Raw genomic sequence first — 20365 nt, 5'->3', positions numbered from 1 at the left:
CATTCGGTACTTTTGTGGCCTCTCCAGCTGTTGCAAGTGTCTAGTGAGGTACATGTTAAATGGGGCATTATACTCTATGATTGGTCTAATGAGGGAAGAGTAGAGAGAAATGATGACCTCTTTCTTCCTGGATGCAAAACCCTTGGTAATGAGATGTGCCACATAGAAGAACTTTCTGACCACAGTGGCAATATGGTGGTCGAAGGAGAGGTTGCTGTCAACCTGTGTTCCCAGATCTCTTATAACTCCTTCAGTGTTCAGTGGGCTCCCGTTGATGTGTTAATTAGTGGGAACTGAGTTTTTCCCAAAGGGGATGGCGATGCATTTTTTTGGCATTAAGCTTAAGGCCATGGTTTTGACACCAGTCATTGGTCTCAGTGAGGCCTTTTTGTAGGATATCTACACCACTTGAGGAGTTAATAATGGCTCCCAGCTTGCAGTCATCTGCGAACTTGGTCAGCCAGAGTCCCTCTGTGTTGGCCTGGACGTCTGAGAAGTAGATGTCAAACAGGAGAGGACCCAGGTCCGATCCCTGTGGGACTCCACTGGGGACTGGTTGGCAGTCTATTGGCAATATCTGTTAGCTCAGTATAGGAGGTACCATTGTGCAGTAACTCAGAGCAAATCTGGGTATTGCCATGGAGATTCTTGATATAACTATAGAAGGTTTTGTGGTTGTTTTTAGTGTCGGCCGCAATTTTGCCTTCATAGCTGGCTTTGGAGGTTTCGATGAGGGATCTCAACTTTTTGTTGAGGCTAATAAGGGAATTTTTCCAGTCTTGGGACTTCACCTTTTTCTGCAACAGTTTCTTCCTTCTGTTGTAGAGTTTATTAATGGCAGGGAACCACCAGATTGGCTTCCTTTTTTTTGGAGGAGAGTGTTTTGGTTCTGTTGGGTATGGCTAGTTCCATGCATTTATATACATGTTCATACAGTACATTGGTGTATGATTTGACAGTCATGCATCTATTTTCCATTGGCATGGGTGCCGTGAAGTTAGTCACCTCTGTTTTTAGGAACCACTCACTCCTGTCCTCTCCCTGCACTCCTTCCATAATCAGAAATGGAGCAGTCTTTTCTATTGTAATAAGAGAGGATGCATAAGTCTCAACTTATTTAGATAAAGAAATATGGACAAAGCCATAAATGGGGGGGGGGGGGGGGGGGACAACAAACAGAGACAATTTTTAAAAAATTGCTCCTATAAGCATAGGAAGCTTCTAAAATAAGATGTTTTGCAACAGCATGCATTTTCTGAATGGTATGAAGTCTGAATTTCAATATCTGTCATTTTTTCCTGACTTGAATCCACACCAATTTTCTAGAAAACTAAATATTTTAGGAGGGGCAGACCAAATACAGGACGCAAAAATCTGGACAGTTGAGGATGGGGTTTGTCCTGCAAATTATCACACTAATTATCTAACTTTAGGGATTCGAAAAATATAACTTCCAAGAAACAATCGCCCATTTTTTTAATGGACGAGAACATAGATCTCACTAGCCCTCATAATGTGGAACAAATGGGCAAAATGTGGAACATATGCTAATGGCTTACTAACAGCTTCAACTCGGAAGGTCATAGATGGTTTATATACCGCTCATTTTACTTATAAAAAAAACGATCTTTTAATGAATTATTGTGATTCATTTCTATTTACCACGAATATCAGTTAAAATGTTCCTAATACTGAATGTGTGACAGACCCTTTCAATGTGGAACTTTGAAGCACATTAACTTTTTAAGACCGCAAATGAAGTACACTTGAGAAGTATGGACAAGAAGCTAGCTTGAATTCAAAACTACAATGTTCTGTTGATCACTCTAGACTACTGAAAAGCTGTTAGGTTTGTGACCGGAAGAAATTATTACACCTGAACAGTATTAACCAATATATATTGACTTAACCACTTATGTGGGCGCAATGTTCTGTTAATCAAAATAATTAAGCCAACGCGTTTTTGATTTTCAAAACAGTAATTCCTACAAAAAGTCTAGGAAAATAAATACTGGGAAAAATAACCCAAAGCTTTATTCAAAAGTGTGTGTGTGTTTTTATTTAACGATAATTATTTAAAGATTATGAACAAACACCCTACTTGGAATACTCTACAATTAAAATTTTAGCCTCTCTTGTGAGAGATATATCAGTTCTAAAACGTAAGTTGATTAAGTTATAGCTAATTAAAGGTAAGAAGTCATGCATTCGTTAATTAAAAGTCAGATTAGACCCACCCGCAGAAGCAACCGTGGTTTTAAAAAGGAGCATAAAGAAGCTATTCTTGGAATGTATTGTTAATGCCTATGTATAAGATGTTGGTGTGGTTATTATGCTGCGGTATTGTAATATACGCGGGAATAGTACAAGCTAATGTCGAGGCGTTTCCGTGGCTGGAAGAGCGGGTTTACAAAAGGCCGGAGTTCATTGATTATCCGAATCCGGTAAATTGTTCTGAAACGGGAATGAGTGTTACTGTCCCCAGTGAAGAATACGTTGACTTGGCAGTTTCTTTTCTTATTCGTGGTAAGATGTGGACCCCCACCATGTAAACAATCATAATTTAATATTAGTTTTGTAGTGAAGTAATTGCCAGCAACAAATGTGTCCTATAGCCCCCCAGTAAAATATTTGGTAGTCTAGATGTGTACCCCCACTATGGCATGTAAACCATCAAAAACTGTAAGTTTTGTGGTGAGGTAATTGCCAGCAACGAATGTGTCCTGTAGTCCTCACTAAAGTATTTGCTAGTCTCTAATAAGAAGACGAGGGAGTGCCACTTTGTGATCCATCATGGAAATCCCAAGATGAGATCGGGATCTGGAAATCTTTAGTAAAGACCGATCACCATAATGTATCTGTTTGCACGACTAGGAGAGATGGCATTTGTATACTTATAAAGCTTGCATTTTTGTAGTACCTAAATAAACTAATAGGCAGGCTTTATAATCCTTATAAACGCACAGTTGGTGGCAATGTATTTAATTTTGTAGCGTCTTCGGGGACTCCTTGGTGAATGATGATTACTTCACTGCTCTTATCACCCTTCTATGTAGACTGTTACTGCCTTTGGCTTTTTTTCACTTCAGTTTGTTATTCAGTAGTTCCAAACGAACTGGGGAGAAAACTAGAAATAATCGGGGACACTCTTACAAAATTACTATTAACTTTAGACGGCTTATCAACTGTCCAGATGTTTGCCTTGTATCTTGTGAGTTCCACATAAAATATGCAGTTTTCTGGCAACTCCGTGAACAGGGACGGTCATAGCTTTCAGCCTTCCATCTCCAAAACAAGGAACACTCGCCTTCATAATGTGGAACAAATGGATAAAATGTGGAACACATACGAATGGCTTACTAACAGCTTCAACTAGGAAGGTCATAAGATGGTTAAAATATGCTGGTTTTACTCAAAGATCATCCTTTAATGAATTAATATGATTAATTTCTATTTACCATGGATTTCACTTAACACTGAATTTGACACAGACTTTCAATGTGGAACTTTGAGGATCATGAACTTTTTAAGACCCCAAATGAGGTACATTCCTTGTAATGAGGTACACTTGACTGGTATGGACGGTGTTAGTATTTTGGGGGCCCCCAGCAAATGTGTGTGGGTGGGGCCCCTTAAGCACTTCCATCAGAGTATCACCCTGTCACTGTCTTGACACGCCTCCGAAATGGCCTTTTAGTTCATGCTGCGAACTTTTAGGAGTACTATGTACAGAATATCCTGTAGCTATAATGCTCTTACAGTACAACAGGTCTATGTACCATACTGTGTTCGCCCATCTAATAGAGACATTCACAGTTACTGGTATTTTAGTTGCAACAAGGATGCGTTATAGCAAGTCTAGAGAATATCCACACCCATACATAAAGTGTATTTTAGTTTTTTCTTTACATAATCTTTTCATCAAATGATGGCTTGAACAGAAATTATGATTAAGGAAAGAAATTCATTGTTACTGTTCAATGTTAAGTTTTCCTTGCATCCTTTCAACTCGCCTTTCCTGACAAAGACCGTACAGTAATAACCATTTAGGAAATAACCTAGTTAAGCCAGGGTCCAAGAAGCCACAGTATTATAGGTGTTCTGAGATGAATTTTAGATCATTTTTCCAATCTCTTAATTCAATGGTGTCCTAAACAAAAAATATTGTTTTTTATTTCAAGGAAGACCCAAGTTGTGTCCTAGGCATAATAGTCAAAGATGACAAAATAGCCAACAACAAACTAACCAGCCATTTGTTGTCTGGATACATAGGTCCAATTGGGGAATATGGTCTGCCTGCTTACCCCCCCCCCCCCCAAAAAAAAGGCACTGCCTATGCATCTCTCTGGTGTTAAACTGGGATGAAAGTAGAGGTTCCAGTCACATGTTTTGAGCGAGTGCTGGCATACATATACATAGCATGCCTCCTCACTCCTCAACCCTACCCATCAAACGCAACTACCTGCATACGTGCCTGATGTGAAATTGAAAAAATGATTACAGTAATGATACTTTTTCTCCTAGACAGTACACTGCCCCTACACAAGCTATAGTAACCCTCTTTGTACACCACCGAGGTCTGTGAGGAAAGTAATAGAAACAATGACCACACTGTCCTCAGCCTAAACAAAAACTGTAATGACTTCATGTGCAAACCTCTATGGTTTTGACTAATGAAAAGTAAAGAAGTAACCACAACCCCCCCCCCCCCATAACCTAGAGCAGCTTTTGTACACTGAACAGGGCTGGTTATAGAATGGGTGCAGATGGGAGCGCAGGCAGTTATCAGCTTTATCCTAATAGGGTCAGCCCTGTTCAGGTTAAAGACTGTAGTCAGAAAATTAATCATTTTTTTTGAATATTTCTCCAACCAGCAATTGCTTTTGTGGGGCCCTCACACAGTCACGATGATTAAGGGAGACCCCTGTATCAATTTATACAGTCTAGGGAGGGGAGGCCACCAGACTCCTTGAAGATTGAAGTGTCAATCTTCTGTGATATATTTTATGCATTACTTTTGAAATATAATTACTTCACTACATTTTTCACTGATACCCAAAAGAATGATGTAAGAGTCCTGGCATTATTAGGTATTTGCAGAGATAACAATCCATAATGCTCTTTTACAAACCCACACACGCACACGCCATAGCAATACTAGCTTTGTACTTATTTCAGCAAATAGCAATACATTGTGCAACACTGATACTGTCGCACCAGATCAGTGAATGCTGTTTAGCAGTTATCAAACAGTAGTAGGGTAAGTCACTTTACCTTGGTGAGGAACAATACATACCATTTGTGACAGACTGGTACCAGTAAGAGTGAAAGGGAAGGTCTACAAGAGGGTAGTGAGACCAGCTATGTTATATGGGTTGGAGACAGTGGCACTGAAAAAAAGGCAGGAGTCAGAGCTGGATGTGGCAGTTAAATATGTTAAGATTTGCACTCGGTGTGACTAGGATGGATAGGATTAGGAATCAGTATATTAGAGGGTCAGCTCATGTTGGACAGTTTGGAGACTAAGCAAGGGAGATGAGATTGCGTTGGTTTGGACATGTGCTGAGGAGGGATGATGGGTATATTGGGGAAAAAGCTGCTAAGGATGGAGCTGCCAGGTAAGAGGAAAAGAGGAAGGCCTAAGATAAGGTTTATGGACATGGTGAGAGAGGACATGCAGGCTGTTGGTGTGACAGAGCAAGATGCAGAGAATAGGAAGAAATGGAAAGAGATGATCTGCTGTGGCGACCCCTAACGGGAAAAGCCGAAAGATGATGATGATTTACATAATCTTCCTGATTTTGAGCCTTTGTTCTGCTATTATGTTTGGTGTTATGCTGAATTCTTCTGCAAAATAGTTGGGAGTTGTAGTATCTGGTGTTGTACCAATATGTATAAAACTCCTTGGGGAAAAAAAAATCCCTGAAGATCGGAATCGGCTCTTAAAATACAAGGTTTGCACTCAAATTAGTCACTCTGGCCTGCTGATATGTCTACTGCTTACCTTGCTTATGTTCTTTATCAGCTTTATCCTAACAGTCATACCAGAACCCTGTTCAGGTTGGAGCATAATCAGGAAATTAACACATTTTTTTTCCTCATTTCCCTATTCATCAGCTGCTTTTGTGGGGCCCCCACACAGTCCAGGATGATTAAGGGGTCTCCTTGCAGCCACAGGTATTTAAACCTGGCTATTTTGGTTTTCGTGGAGAGAATATTCACCAGTCTGGGTTTAACTAGGCCAGAGGCACTATGTCAATGGTAAAATATTTAATGGGATTGTGAAGGCTGTTACTTGATAAAATACTGTTACAATAACCAGCGATATTTTTCAATTTTAAAGGAGATAAAATAATTTAGAGTTATTACCCACCTGGTTTATTAAGTATACACAGTTGCCGTATTGTCTTTTGTTTGACAGACATGTTAAAAGATCTCAAAATAAATAAACTTGCTGTGGTTGGGGGCCCCCAGAGACTGCAAGGTTCGCTGGTGCCTAAAGCTGGCTAGATCCCTGAGGAATGAAGTTACTAAATAAGGTGCATTTGACTTCCAGATTTTATAGCATCCAAAAAGTGCATGGTGATTCAAAACCTGTTCTACCAACTTTAAGTATATTGGAGCAGTATTTAAAATCTAGCCCTATTTTTGGGCCTTTGTACCCCAAGTATTTTAAGGTTTGTCCAGATTTCTTGAGCTAAAAGTTTGAGAGGTATACATAAGACATTCACAAGCATAAGCAAATGTAAATTTAATATACATTTTCTAAAGTAAAAAGTCTTGATTATTGTCATTATTAAACTGTAATCCACCAACTATACTACCTCCTCAATTGTCCTAACTTTCTCATGATGGCACTGATTTGTACCTTATATTTTTGGTCTGTTCCTCATAAAATTTGTGGCCTTCCAAAATTGCCGTCTCTCTAAATAATGGCTCAAATGAGTTTCAGGCTTCACCTCCTTCAGAAAAATGCATGCTAATGCAAAAATCCAGTATTCTGACATTTTAAATTTGTAAGAGCAATATCTAAAATCGGTTTCTATTTTTTAGGTCTTTGTACCCATTAATTTCATATTTGTTGGGACTTCTTGTACTAAGATGTTGAGATATTACTGCCTTTTATCCAAGAGTCGCCAGTTTTAGAAGAGCTTAGAGAGACAGCTAAAATTTGTCAAAATTTGGGATGTCTTTGAAAAGCAGGAACACTTGAAGTATGCATTAAGCCCACGCTGTGTCTCTTCTCCCCCCCCCCCCCATGTTTGCTGTACATCCTTTCTGTGCGTTTTCCATTATACCCTTCTTGTTACTCCAAACTGTTTAGACTCCTAGGTTACTTCATATAGGTTCATAGGTTCATACTAGGCTATCTGCCCGAGGGCATTTACAAGCCTAGCCCATAGTTTTGTGGCTTACGCCACCCCTTTAGTATGGGGAACTATACCCATTATTTTGCTGTGCCTCTGTTGAGCAGTGACACTGAGGTAATCCCTGGGGTATATCTGCGATCTCCCATCCATTGGTCAAGATTTCTCTTGAACAAGGCCAGCGAGGTGCTCTGCCTCACATATACCGGGATTTTATTCCACAGCATAGGGAGTCTTTGGGTGATGAATCTATCCCTCCAGCACGTCCTATTAATAGCCGTGTCGAGGTTTAAGTCTCCCGCCCTTGTGGCTCTGACGGATCTAGATTTTTTGAGGTGAAGCATATTCATCAAATCTGGGTTTGACATGGCCTTGTATGTTAGGCAAAGGTCACCTCTGAGCAAGCGGTATGCGACTGAATAGAGCTGGAGTTCTTTCAGTCGGGCAGCATAGGACAGATGTTTGAGACCCTTTATCCTTTTGGTGAGGAACTTTTGTGGCCTCTCCAGCTGCTGCAAGTGTCGGGTCAGATACATTCCGAATGGGGCATTGTACTCAATCATTGGTCTGATGAGTGATGAGTATAGGGAGACTATGACCTCCCTTGATCTAGATGAGAATCCCTTCATGATAAGGTGGGCAATGTAGAAGGTCTTCCTAACTACTTTAGCTACATGGGTGTCGAATGACAGACTACCATCAACCTGGGTCCCCAGGTCCCTGATAACTTCTTCTGTGCTCAGTGGATTGCCACCTATTTGGTAGCTAGGGGTAACCTTGTTTTTCCCGAAGGGTATGACTATGCATTTTTTGGCATTTAACTTTAGGCCATGGCTCTGGCACCAGTTATCCATTTCTGTGAGACCCTTCTGAAGGATATCTGTGTCAGATGTGTTTTCTACTATGGCCAGTTTGCATTCATCTGCAAACTTTGTCAGCCATAACCCTCCTGTGTTTGCTTGTACTGGAAAAGTAGATGCCAAACAAGAGTGGGCCCAGGACTGAGCCCTGTGGTACACCACTTGTGACAGGCTTTGAGTCTGACATGGCGCCAGCAACTCTGACCCTGTGTGTTCTGTCACTCAGCCAGTTTGCAACCCATCTTGTGATGTATGGGTTAACATTTAAGCTGATGAGTTTTTCAATGATACCTGAGTGGGGTATTGTATCGAAGGCCTTCGCCAGATCGAGGTAGGCTGTATGGACTGCCTTTCCTCATCAATGGCTTTGGTGACTGTTTCAAAAAGTCAACCAAGTTTAGAAGGCATGATCTGCCTTTGACAAAGCCAAACTGGGATGGATCCAAAGTCTGCAAATTCCCTATGTCTTTATTTATGAGGTCCATTATGATCCTCTCCATGGCTTTGCAGATAAGGCTTGTCAAGCTAATGGGCGGTAATTTCCAGGGTCGGTGGAGGCACCGCCTTTGTGAAGTGGGACCACAGTTGCAGTGCGCCACTCCCTGGGTACGTATCCAGAGGTAAGACTATGATTAAACAGCTGTCCTAGCTGTGGGTTTAATTCCTCGTTGAGTTCGTGGAGCACACAGCCGGGGACACCATCAGGTCCCATGGATGCTGTGTTTTTTGCTTTGGAGAGAGCAGTTCTCACTTGGGCGTTGGAGATGTTTGGGGGGCTGCAATTGCTTTGTATAAATCTCTCCTTTTGGGAGGGGGGAGAAGTTTGCACTGAACCTGTCAGCCAGTATGTTGGCAATGTCTGTAGGATCAGTAATCTTCACATCATTTTGAACTAGTTCTGAGCATATCTGGGAGTTTCCTCCCAGGTTTCTAACATAGCTAAAGAAGGCCTTATGATTGTCTTTTGAGTCTTTAGCTATTTTTCTCTCAAAATTTGCTTTGGATGATTTTATGAGAGCTCTTAGTTTTTTACTTATAGTGATCAAGGGTGTCTTACCTTTTAAGGATTTTGCTCTATCTTGTAGTAGCTTCCTCCTTTTGTTGTAGAGTTTGTTTATGGCTGGGGTCCACCAGACTGGACGCTTGCCTTTGGTACAAAGAGTCTTTGTTTTGCTTGGGATTGCCTTATCCATGCAGTCCTGGCTCAGAGCTCTTGGCAGCAGCTGGCTCTGGTTCTTAATGTGCTGCTTCATGTATGACAATGGGAATTATTATACTCGCTTGCAAATCATGATGAATAAAATTTATATTTCAGCATAATTAAAATGTAATGGAAACCAAGTTAAGTAAAAAAAAAAAAAAAAAAAAAAAAAGTAACATTTGTCAAAACATTTGGTGGAAACAGGATTGCTATTCTTGCACTGGCTGTTGATCTGTTTTGAAATTATTGCAAATGAGTGTGAAGTGTAGCTGAAAAAATTGTTTCCAGTCTCTTAAATGCCGTCCTGTAACATGAGGGCCATCTAAATATCTGTCTCTAATTGTGCTTCTGAATTAATGGCTGTAATAGAATGGTTACTTTAAATAGCCCTTCTGTAGTTCCTGGTGTGTATTTGGTTATAAGCAGCGGGAGCATAAGCCTGGCTGAATCCTCTCTAAAGCTCATGTTAGTGTTTGCTAGTCTTGCTTCCTAGACACTGGTATGGATATGTCAGCACTCCTCTCCAGTGTGTCTAAAGAGAAGAGGGAAAGTGTAACCAAAGCTGTTTTGACATGTCTATATACTACTAATTCTTGCTATATCATCCTTGCAGGATGGTAAACATGGGCCTTCTGTAAAATGCCATGCTTCAGTAGGTTAAGCAAATAAAATCTGTGTACATTTGATTCCAGAAGAATTGACAATGTATGATCTTTTTGAGAAGATGTGTACTATATATTTAGTTGTATTCAATTAGTGTTCTATGGAGCATATAGAGTACCTGGAAATGCAAGTTTCCACTTACAAAGTTTGTGCAGTGGATAGCTATCACTCCTAGAAGCTAAGGAAAAAAATAGTCCTACAAGCCTTTTCTCCAAACCACAAGTCCTTCCTTTTTAAAAAGCCTTGATGGTTTTAACTAAACAAATTGTGTGGTAGGCAGAATAGAGCACACTCAAAACCTTTGCTTTTGTTAGATTTTACTGATAAGGCCACAGCTAGCCAAGTCCTTTTAAATGTTTTATATATGCTAGTAAGGCTTCTTGGTGTAAGATTTGGCCTTGTCCATCACATTTGCAGTGATTGCTGAAAAAGGGCTAGCAGGGAGTTGTGCCATCCTTATCGGATATAAATCAGTTTTTGTAATCTGGATCTGGGGCAGAGTCATCCTTTATCTTACTGAGGGCAACTCTTGCCATTCCTGTTGTAGGTACAGGCCATTGGAGAGGTCATTTCTAGATTCCACTGCCCTTCAATATGAGTATTTAGAAATAGTAAATCTCTTAATGTCCTCCATGCAAAGTATCTTGGCCTTCTTAATTAGAACAATGCTCAGCCTGTTCTTGTCTTTAAAGTGTGCCTATAAAATGACTTATTGACAAAAGTATGCTGGACTCTGTTTTATTTTGTTTTACCACTGATCTGTTCTCTGACTTATTTGGAGTGCTTTTAAACTTCCAACTCTTGACCTACTCCATCAAAGTGCATAAAACGAAGTTATGTACTCACCATAACGTTCCATCTGAGTAGGTAACTTCATTTGTCAGCAACCTGTGGGTATCTGATCCGACATGGATCCGAGCCGGCAGCTTTCCAAGCTAAAGATATGAGCTCTCAGCTCATCCCCCTTACCCATAATACCCTGCTACCTCCCTCCAGTCCTCGGATCGAGTTTGCCACTTATCAACCACAATAGTCAAACATACTCTGAGAAACGCTAACCTGAAGCGCAACAGAAGGAAACCTTCTGTTGCGAGAAAGATCACGAAACAGGCTAAGGGGAAGGAGGAGGGGTCGGTTGCTGACAAATTAAGTTACCTACTCAGATGGAATGTTATGGTGAGTACATAACTTCTTTATCTGAAGTAGTTAACTTCATTTGATCAGCAACCTGTGGGACAGAGTCCCCAGCTACCAAAAACCTGGGAGGTCCTCATGGAAGGATATTCTGGAGCACTGCGGAGCCAAAGGCTGCCCTGCCTCGAGATCAGATCCAGCTTGTAATGAGAAGAGGCCCAAGTAGCCACTGAACAGATGTCATCTAAGGAAACTCTTGACCAAAATGCTGCAGAGGTAGCCATAGAACGGGTAGAATGAGCATGAACCCCCAAGGGTGCTGGTCTACCAGAAGCTGAATAGGCTTGTAAGATGCAGTGGGATAGCCATCTGGCTAAAGTAACTTTTGTAACTGGCTTGCCCAAGGACAGCTTAGCGAAAGAAATGAAAAGCTGTTCTGATTTGCGAGAAGCAGCTGTCCTGTGCAGGTAAAAACACAATTGTCTATGCACGTCCAACAAATGCAGTTTATATTCCCCTTTTGTTCTGAATGTTGGGAAAGAAAACAGGCAAATTGATTTGATATTTGCTTCGGAGGCCACTTTAGGCAAGAATGAAGGATTAGTCCTGAGAGATACCCTATCCTTATAGAAAACAAAGTATGGATGTTTTGTACAAAGGGCTTGAAGTTCAGATACTCTCCTAGCCGACGTAATCACAATCAAGAAGGCAGTTTTCCAGAATAAGAACTTTGTCAACGGAAGCTGCAGGTTCAAAGTGTGGACCCATTAGGGCCTGGAGAACTAGAGTTAAGTCCCATGGGGGAGCTGCCTTCTTAACCAGAGGTCTTAAGAGGAAGGTGCCTTTCAAAAAGGTCTTGCATGTCTTTGTGGAGGCTAAGGGTTTAAGATTATCCCCGATGTGGAAATGAGAAATGGCAGCCATCTGAACCTTTACAGTAGAACTGGCCCCCTGATGGAAAATGTGGGACAAATTCCAGAACTGCTGGAATGGAATGAGAGAGGATCTAAATCTCTATCCTTGGCCCAGATGGAAAAACGCTTCCATTTACTGTTGTAGATTTTCCTGGTACAGGGTTTGTGCTGCTAAGAATGGTCTTTACAGAGGACGAGATACTGGGAGTCCTAGCAGTCAGTGGAACTGGATCATCCAAGCAGTGAGCTTGAGGTCGTCCAGGTTCGGAGTTTGTAATCCCGAAGGATGAGAGGTCAGATCCGGAATGGGTCCAAGACCCAAGGAGAGGCTATGATGCGACTGCAGATACGGGAACCAGATCTGACGAGGCCAGAATTGGAACCAGATCTGACAAGGCCAGAATGGGGCTATGAGGATTATCTTGCTCCCCAACTGACTAACTTTCTGTAGGAACTTCGACATTAGTGGAAGAGGAGGGTAAGCATAAAGAAGACCAGACCGGGTGGCCAAGCATGGATCAGAGTGTCTCTGGAGTTCTCCCCCGGTGGGGGAATTAAAGCAAACTTTGCTGCATTTTGCATTTAAAGCAGATGCGAAGAGATCGCAGCAAGGCTGACCCAATCTGAGGAAGATGTTTTGCTACTAAGGGATTTAGAGACCACTCGTAAGGAGTGAGGATAGATAGACTCAGCTTGTCCACTAGAATGTTGGACCGACCCGGAATGTGCGTTGCTATCAGAAAGCGGTTGGTGGAAATTGCCCATTCCCAGACTCTCATAGCCTCTCGACAAAGTGGGTAAGACCTGGTTCCTCCATTTGTTGATGTACCAGACTACTGCCATGTTGTCTGTCTGGATTGCAATAGTCCCTGGAGGAAGAAGGTCCTGAAGGGCTTGCAACGCTAAAAGCATCGCCCTAATCTCCAGAACATTGATGTGCAGACCGGTCTCTACAGAGGTCCACATGCCTTGGATGGTTCTGCCAATACAATGTCCACCCCATCCAAGGCGAGAAGCATCCATGGTCAGTGTGGCTTGTGGTAGGGGCATTACGAATGGTCGCCCTTCCTGAAGTTCTCGGGAATGAAGCCACCAGAGAAGGGAGCTCCTGCAAACCTTGCTCAGGGGAATCTGTGAATCCAAAGGGTGTAGGAGGAGGGACCATTGAACCTGAAGGGTCCACTGAAGGACTAATGTGCAGTCGAGCAAGAGGTGAAAGGCTGATGGCCACCGCCATGGATCCTGGGGCTCTCTGGACTAATTCTGTATGTGCAGCCAGAGACTGAAGGAGATCTATTGCATGGAGCGACAAGGTGCGTAACCTGTACATTGTCAGAGAGGCCCTGGACTGGAGCGTGTTTATCCTGGCCCCTATGAAATCTATAACTTGGACAGGTTGAAGAGAAGACTCTGAAATTTAAGGCAATGCCAAGGTGACTGGCCAAGAGCAAAACAATCCTTGGCGGGGGAGAGTAGATGCCTGGTGGGGGCGGTGAGGAGCCAGTCATCTAGGTACGAAAAGACCTGAATTCCCTGATGTCTCAGGTGGGCTGCTACAACTGCCATGACCTTGGTGACTACCCTGGGGGCAGTAGTGAGGCAGGATGGAAGAACCCTGAACTGGTAATGACTGGCCCAGAGCCGAAAGCGGAGATACCTCCTGGATCGTCTGTCCATGAGAATATGGTAGTATGCATCCTTGAGGTCTATGGAGCACATCCAATCATCCTCCTGCAGAAGGGGGAGAATAGATTGTAGAGTGACCATCCAGAATTTTTCTTTGGCAATGAACAGGTTCAGGGATGATAGGTCGAGAATTGGCCTAAAGTCCCCTGTCTTTTTTGGCACTAAAAAGAACCTGGAGTAATTGCCTAATCCGGATTGCTCTGGGGTGACTCATTGGATGGCCCTTTTGTTTTCTAGTAATTTCTTTATTTCTGAGGCTGCAGCCTCCCTTCTTGATTGGGTGGGACATCGGGGAGGTGCCTCACTAATGGGGAAGATTCAGGAAGGGGATAGAGTAACCTCTGGATATTATTCGGAGCACCCAGCGATCTGTAGTAATGAGACTCCCAACTTGCTAGATGCTCTGAAAAATGCCCCCCGACTGCCTCCAGAGGGACAGTTGGGTAACACCTCTGGGCTGCTGCGTGGGTCAGTCAGAGAAGGGTTTTCTCAACCCAAAATTCTTCGGCCCCCCTCTGCCGCTGGGCTGGCGTCCACCTTGTCCTCCCCTGCCTCTGAAAGATGAAGGGTCAGGAGCGGAATGGGACTGCTGAGATTTCTGGAACCACATCTTCTGCCCTCTGGTTCCTTGAAAAGGATCTCTGAGTAGAGAAGCAGATTCTGATGGCAGACAGTATCTTCCAGTCTTTCTCGTTCTGGAGTAGCGTGTCGCGGACAGTCTTGCCAAAAAGCAAAGAACCATCAAAAGGAGCATTGGCGAACGATGCCTTGAGGGGTTCCACAAAGACTGAGCCAGGCATGGCACCGCAAGGCAACCCCTGCTCCACTGGCTCTAGCCGCCCCCTCCGTGGCATGGGAGAAGCCACATAGAAGTGTTTGATATAGACTTTAGAGTGGCCATGCGAGTCGAAGGTACGTTTGTCCTTGGACACCATGGACTCTGGGGGAGACCCAGCGTACTCTCTATCAGATCCCGCTGGAGCCTAATGACGTGTGCCAGGTAATTCGGCGCCCTTATAGAAAAGGTGGCTGAAGCAAACATCCGCTTTCCAATGCGGTCCATCATCCGAGACTCCTTGTCAGGAGGATGGACTGAGGAACTTTCTTGCGCCAGTTCCTTCTTCGTGGCAGCCGCCACCACCATGGCATCTACCAGGGAACCTTTATTCCATGCAGGTTTGTCAGAAGGGGGACTAAGTATTTTGTCCGGTCTCTTGGGGATTGGCTCCACAGTGTCCGGCTCCTTCCAAGTCCTGGTAGTAATAGTCTACCAAAGGGTCTGCTGGGGGGGACACCCAGGAGGTATATGGGCCTGCGTCAAATGCCTCCAGGAACACAACCCCCTCTAATGCGTAGCATCTCCATAATGTCTCCAAAGGAGACTTCCTCCGGGGGTGACCTGGGGGAACCTTCCCCTTTAAGTCTGTGCCCTCCGTGAGGGACTCAGGGGAGTCCAAGTGCCTCCTCTTGCACTTTCGTTTGTGAGGGGCCTCCTCAGTGGGACTGTCCGAGGAGGGCTCAACAACAGGGTTTTGTTCCTCTATAAGAACTAACTGGGGCACAGACGCAGGCTGTCCTGAGGCCGGACGATGGAAGACAGGCCCATCTGCGAGAGTAAAGGGTGGATCCGTAGCACGGACCGGGGGCTTCAAACTCCTCAACAGCACCCTCTCCACCATGTCGAACGCCGAAGGTGAACCGCCCTCCCCTGGCTCGGAGTAGTCCCCTAGACTCCGACGTGAGGACTGGTGTTGGAGCCAATGCTATTGGACCCAAGAGGGAAGTGCACTCCAACAACAAAGCTGAAGAGACACTCACCCCCACGGATCTGAAGCTCTGCTCTCGGCCCCAAAAAATGAGCCGATAGACTCTAGGGTAAAGCCGGTGTCGAAGTAGCAACTACTATCTGCGCTGACTCCCCAGCTCCGAGACGAGACTGATCTGAACACTCCAAAACCTGATAGTGGATCGGAGAAGGAGCAATTGGTGCAAAGAAAGGGGCCGAGCTCTCCCATCTGCATCTGGGCCTGCAGGAATAGACTCATCTGGTCCATATCTGTGCCGGACAAACTCCTGGTAGACCTCGAGGGCTGGAGGGCCACCTAGACTACCTCAACGGTGACCGGGACTCCTCCGGCTCCGGAGAGAAGCATGGAGAGTGGAGCCAAGAGGGGGAAGACCTGGAAACCCTTGCAGGGTAACCAAACACCTTAGCCAGCGGAGCTGAAGAGGCTGATTCGGCCAGTCTCTTACGGCTCTTGTCTCTTTCCTTCTCCTTTTCTCTGTGCCCCCTGTCTTTCTTAGAAGAGCTCCCCTCTCCCTGGGCCACAGTGGGAGGTTGAGTCCCAGCCAGGGGAGGTGAAGCTGAAGGCTGGACAGTTGCAGCCACAACTGGTGCCACTGAGGGAGAGGAGGAAGAATCTGGGGTAAGAGTCCTGCCAAGATTATTCCTCCTGTCCCTCACAGCCCGGGGGTTGAAGGCCACACAGATCTGGCAGCCCGATGTCAAGTGGGCTACCCCCAGGCAAAGAACGCACGGAGTGTGGCCATTCACTGGGGACAGCTTATGGCCACACTCAGCACATTTTGAAAAAATGGCCTTGGGGCCCTCGGCCATGATAAACCAGCACACACCCTAACGCACACTAGTAAGGTGAAGGGAAAAACCCTAATTTACCACTAAAAGTAAAAGAAAAATGGTTTAACTAAACTAAGGATATATAACACTTTCACACACGCTCAAAGCGCTAGAATTTGAACCAGAAAAATCCTAAATTCCTTTCGCCTAAACGCCAATAGCTCATCTCTTATACTTCAGAAGCCATGGCAAATGAGATCTGAGGACTGGAGGGAGGTAGCAGGGTATTATGGGTAAGGGGGAGGAGCTGACAGCTTGGATCCTTAGTTTGGAAAGCTGCCAGCTCGGATCCAGGTCGGATCCGATACCCACAGGTTGCTGATCAAGTGAAGTTAACTACTTCAGATTTTCTGTTGCATACGGTTTTCATTTTTACAGAGTTGTATTCTTTTTTCCACCACATACTGAATTGGTTTTTCAGTCCCAGTCCTGAATTTCATTTATCTTCTATACTTGCCAGCATATTAATTTCATCTTTAGGGTTGTGGCAGTTAAATGGTAGTATTATCATAAAGGTAATGGTTTTTGATCACAATTACCCAGGTTACTCCTGGCTTTAAAAATACACTATTTTGGTAGGTGTGTAGGTAGTTGAATTGCTGGGAAGATAACATGGCTGTAATGAGTAATATGTCAAGAACTAACCACTCACTGTAGTATCTATTTATCCTAACAGAGGAAAGATCATAACTTGGTATAATCTGAAATGTATTTACCCCAATATTAACTTCCTAAAGTCAAATTAGGACTTCATATAGACCCCTAACGCAGGAATTCTGTTACAACAGGGAGTTTCTGCGCTGTCTGGGCAGCATCATAAAGGGTTGTTGGGTAATTTATATAAATGCTGACGGTCCTCGTGTCTAAATGTGACCAATTACAAATTGTGTGTCCCAGTGGTGCTGGTGTGTTGCAGGTTTTAGTAATCACGATATTGGCGTCCGACTGCTGCCAGACTTTCCAACTGAGTTTAGGTTTCTGACTTTACATACTAGAAATGTTGGCCCCCACATGGTTGTCTGGCTTTACAGGGAAATGTACCTCTAAACAAATTTCATGGTTTCAAGTTAGCAGTTGAGTGTAGCGTAGTCTTCTAGCTACTTAAGATCTCCATAGGTAATATCTAAACATAGCTGTTGGAATTCTGTTCATTCAGTATTACAGTAATATGACCCATTAATTCTACATTGACTTCAAGTGCCCTGTGGTTTGCACTGTCTTGTGTGGCACTTCAAGCTCTAATTATGCAGTTAAGTTGTCAATTTGAAGTAGTATGCTAAAATTTCATTTCTCTGATTTACCTCTAGTAATTCTATACATGTGTTTTGACTTTACTTTTGAAATGTATCTAGTAAATTATAGCTTTTTATTGCAGTGATCACGTCATTTGTGGCAACTGTTAATTACCTTTCAGAATTTCCTTAAGTAATGTAACTTGGAACTCTCTAGAGGAAATAACAAATCAGTTGGGGGGGGGTATTAATGTGCTTTATTTGGGACTTGAGAGCATGTGGTGGTATAACAAAATTTCCAAACAAGTAGAGCAAGTAGTTTGAAAAGTTTGCATTAACAATGCAACAGAAGCAATGCTTGGTTTGCAGAAAGTGTGTGAAGTAAGGATGAGAGTTTCAGAACTAATGTTCGTTTTTTTTTTTTTCTTTTTCTTTTTTTATTTCAGAGTAATGTATCTGTTCTGGACATCCCTCTTTCTGCATGTGTAAGCATGATGATTTTGCATATCTGTTGCGGGCCGGCTTAGTATCACTCTGGTAATTTTTTCACAAATGTAGCAGAAGCTGTGACAAGCATGGTTCTTTGTGTAAGCTCTAATAGCTTATGGAGACTCTGCTTTTGTTTCCCATAAATATGCTAATGAAACTTTGCATAGCCATATGCCCTATTGCATATAATTTAAGTCTTAACCACATCTTTTAGCTAGTAATTCACTGCAGGAATAGAATTTTGACTTGTATGAATTTTGACTTGTATCAGTGTCAAAATTTGTATCAGTGTCAAAATTATAGTGGCCCTGTGTTCTGGTAATGGAACATTAAATGCTGTTATCCCTTAATAGTGTGCCACTTTTGGTTTCATTTTGCTAACTAATATAATTCCGCGGTGGTACAGCAGTTGCGTTGTTACCTCACAGCAAGAGGTTCTCCTGTTTGATTCCCAGCTTGGGTTGGGAGTGCCTTCTGTGTGGAGTCTGCATGTCCTCCCCACGGTCGAGTGGCCTCTGAAAGACATGCGGGAATGGGTGTGCCTTCGCTGAAGGTTGGGCATCGGGCTGGCAACTCTGCACCATAAAAATCGACTGCCAATCATTAGCGGACCGGAGTTCCACTGTGGCGACCCCTAACCAGGGAAAAGCCAAAAAGACAAACCACAACAACACTGAATGATACTGCAGCATGCAGTGATATCTCAAAATGCTTTTCAGTGCTCTAGGAGAGGAAACTGTACCTCAGCTTTGAATAGCTTGTTTTCAAGCCTTTTGAGAACTGTGACCTACAAATTACTAATGTTTTAGTATTAAGTTATGGTGTCTTAAGTCTCATTCTTTGGTCAAACCCAAAACTAAATTGTGCTAACCCTGTCTAGCCTTTGGTCATCTGTATGGAATCTCTCTTCTGGCATCCTGTCTAGCCTTTGGTCATCTGTATGGAATCTCTCTTCTGGTATCTTGTCAGCAGCTGAGTACAAGTCTGTTTTGTAAGTGTCATGCACAAAACTTGGAAATTGACCCATGTAGCTTGATTTGCTAAAAAGCCTAGATTAGCATTAAGTACAGAGAAATACTTTGTCAACCAGTATCAGTGTTTTTTTGGAGTATGAATGGATACATTTTTTTTTTCTAGCTTTTCACTCTGAGCTTGTGCTCTGTGCATGACTCTTGTCAATTGTCACTTTTAATGCCTTTGACATCCACTATCCCCTGTGCATAGTGGTCTGGCCAGTTTCCACTGAGATGACACTGGCAGATTACTATTTCAATGTAGGCTTACCTATCACATTGATTGCATCTCAATTCATGCTTGAATGTGCGGACTATTTGTCTCTTGTCAGTTGAACTTCCAGGAATAAAAGTCCTCTAGCACACCTTTTGACTTGGTTTTGAACATTCCATGGTTATGTGCAGTGTTTTTTCACAAGTGTCATAATTCAACAGTCTCTATTCTCACTTTCTTTTCCATATTCTTAGGTGTGTACTAGAGTAATGGCCCTGGAGCCTTTATAAAGCCTAACCTAAAGCATTCCCTGGCATTGTGCTGTCGATGTTGATTCCCAGTGCTCTTATCAAGCAGAGCCACTGAAGTGATCCCTGGAGGTGAATTTTCTATTCCCTTCCACTCGTCAAGATCTCTTGAGGGCTAGTGAGATGTTCTGCTTTACGTGTATGGGAAGTCTGTTCTAGAGCATGGGCAGTCTGGGGTTAAGAACCTGTCCCTTCAGCATATTCTGTTGATTGAGGTAATGAGGTTGAGGTCTCTGGAGTGTGTTGTACAGAGGGATTGGGATTTCTTTAGATGTAGCATATCTAGCAGTGCTGGGTCAAACATGATTGCCTCTAAGGCAATATGAGACCAAGTATAGCTTGAATTTTTTGAGTCTGTCCATGTAGGGCATGTGTTTAAGTTGTAAGATCTTAGTGAGGTATTTTTGTGGCCTTTCTAGTTGTAGGTGTCTAGTGAGGTACATGTCAAATGGGCTGTTACATGTCAAATGGGCTGTTAATGCGTCTAATGAGGGAAGAGTAGAGGGAAGACTATAACCCCTTTCTTCCTGGATGCAAAACCCTTTGTAATGAGATGTGCCACCATAGTGGCAATGTGGTTGTCAAAGGAGAGGTTGCTATCAACCTGTGTATCCCAGATGATATTGCACCTTTGTTTAGTGGACTA

The 20365-nt window shown here is 43.2% G+C and overlaps 1 protein-coding gene across 1 annotated transcript in view; it reads left to right on the top strand.

Moving 5' to 3' along the window:
* The first annotated feature begins 2216 nt into the window (after positions 1-2216).
* LOC122787549 (zona pellucida sperm-binding protein 4-like) overlaps positions 2217-20365 on the top strand; it is a 403617-nt gene continuing 385468 nt past the window's right edge. Inside the window, exon 1 of the mRNA XM_044054323.1 lies at positions 2217-2526. Within this exon, the coding sequence (XP_043910258.1) occupies positions 2301-2526 (226 nt within the window). The 5' untranslated portion in view covers positions 2217-2300. The remainder of the gene's footprint in view (positions 2527-20365) is intronic.

This window comes from Protopterus annectens, chromosome 13.part0 (genome assembly GCF_019279795.1).
Source record: "Protopterus annectens isolate FY-2018-M chromosome 13.part0, PAN1.0, whole genome shotgun sequence".
NCBI classification, from domain to species: Eukaryota; Metazoa; Chordata; order Ceratodontiformes; family Protopteridae; genus Protopterus; species Protopterus annectens.
Note: the sequence above shows the minus strand (reverse complement) of the source record. Positions and strands in the feature narration are given on the sequence as shown.